This window comes from Sabethes cyaneus, chromosome 2, assembly GCF_943734655.1.
Source record: "Sabethes cyaneus chromosome 2, idSabCyanKW18_F2, whole genome shotgun sequence".
Taxonomy (NCBI): domain Eukaryota; kingdom Metazoa; phylum Arthropoda; class Insecta; order Diptera; family Culicidae; genus Sabethes; species Sabethes cyaneus.
Genome location: NC_071354.1, coordinates 190,576,086 through 190,577,749, shown reverse-complemented (window position 1 = coordinate 190,577,749; position 1,664 = coordinate 190,576,086). Strand labels below are relative to the sequence as shown.

Here is a 1,664-nt window from a genome sequence, read left to right as displayed (position 1 = left end):
GTTCATGTAAAGTTACATAACGAGTGAGAGAGGACCGAAATAAATGACCAGCTATTCATACGGGATCCATTTGGAAAGAATTAATCGGCTCAGAGATAATTGACCGTGCCACAAACCGTTGAAACCACTAATCACCTATACGGTTTCAAATAACTTATCAACATGGAACAACACTGCTTCGATAGGTCAACCAAGCTGATCAATTGCTACAATTGTGGGGAAGTTTGATTATCGAGTTTCTAGGTTTGAATTACAAATTTTTCCACGGTTGTTAAAATCACATATCATATATCATTATCATTAGTTCGCAGAAACAGTATAACGTGCCGAAAGGAGGTATTTATATCAACAAATATCTATACTTTGTAATCGAAATCCTTTTTTCTGTTTATTCAGTTATTGCCAGCTGTGCTGACAGAACCGATTCAGTACAGTCAAAAAATCGACGCATCCAATCGTCAGAAAAACATGTCTATTCCTTACAGCAAACAGAAATTTAGGTGATTTTTCAGAGTGTACCATTCTGCTTGACACACTCTTGGTTATTCTATCAATCATATGCATGCCGCTAGGAGCCGAGAATTCGTCGAACGCTATCGGGTTGTTCATTTCATGGTGATTTTTATGGCGACGCTGCAAAAATCCCCTTCTAAATGTAAACAAACGCGTTGATCTCACATCTGCCGATGCGATTTATGCTATATGAAAGCCAGAATTCAGCTCAGTATAGCGTGAACCGTCGTCGTTTTCAATCGTAATACTTTTCCCAGCGATGAATTCGTTTACAATTTTGTGGTCTTTTTTGGTGCTACTTGTAGCGGTGCAAGGCAAATACTCCAAATTGCGTCAATTAGAACAAATCGACAGCAGGATCGACGCTGTCAAAAATGTAGCCGTCTTTCAGGCCAACAGTCCTGAAGCGAATGTCATTTCACTGGACGATGTTCAGCAGCAACTTGTCTACAGAATTGGAGCTCGTCGAGCAGGTATTTGAATAGTTCGAAATAAACTGAAACTAATTAATTCCGAAATGCTATCTTACGTTTAATAAAGGTGACCGACTGGTGGCAACAGGTGCTCAAAACATGACCTGGCCAACGCTGCGCGATGTCACACTAACCCTGGACTATCCGAAAACCGGAGTCGGAGCGTACGTCACCTATGTGCAAGTTAACGTTGTTCAATCATCGAGCCTTGGAAAAGCTTACCTCGTACGCGGAGGTATCGGCCAGCGCTTCGTGTCTCTGCTAGTGCAAGCCTTCAGTACCACCTTCTTTAATTACACTGCCGTAATTTATGGCATTTAAATGAGACTTATATTTGAGTAGATAGATTAGTGGAGTAATACACGGAAACCTGCATAAAAGAAACCCAGAACCGGAATTTATTTAAGTCTGTGTCTTGAAGAAATTAGTGATAGCCACAAGAACAAATTTTTCCAGCAAATATGGAAAAACTTTCAATAAATCTGATTCCAATATTCATATAATTTCTTTTTTACAAAAATAATTTCAGAAAAAGAAACTCCAAATTTTGTAGGATCCCGGATGGGTTTATCCAAAACCGATAATTAGGCACAACGAAATCAGCTCATCAACTTCCTCTTGGAGAGTGTGATAAAATAATTGTTACTTCATAAAGGCTTAACCGATCATCAATATTAT

General features: G+C 39.1%; 1 protein-coding gene across 1 annotated transcript; it reads left to right on the top strand.

Annotated features, from left to right (window-relative positions):
• The first annotated feature begins 756 nt into the window (after positions 1–756).
• On the top strand, positions 757–1,421 carry LOC128737994 (uncharacterized). Its single transcript, XM_053832786.1, has 2 exons — positions 757–986; positions 1,054–1,421. Exons 1-2 carry the CDS (start codon positions 773–775, stop codon positions 1,305–1,307), a joined length of 468 nt encoding a protein of 155 aa, XP_053688761.1. The 5' UTR covers positions 757–772; the 3' UTR covers positions 1,308–1,421.
• Positions 1,422–1,664: the final 243 nt, after the last annotated feature.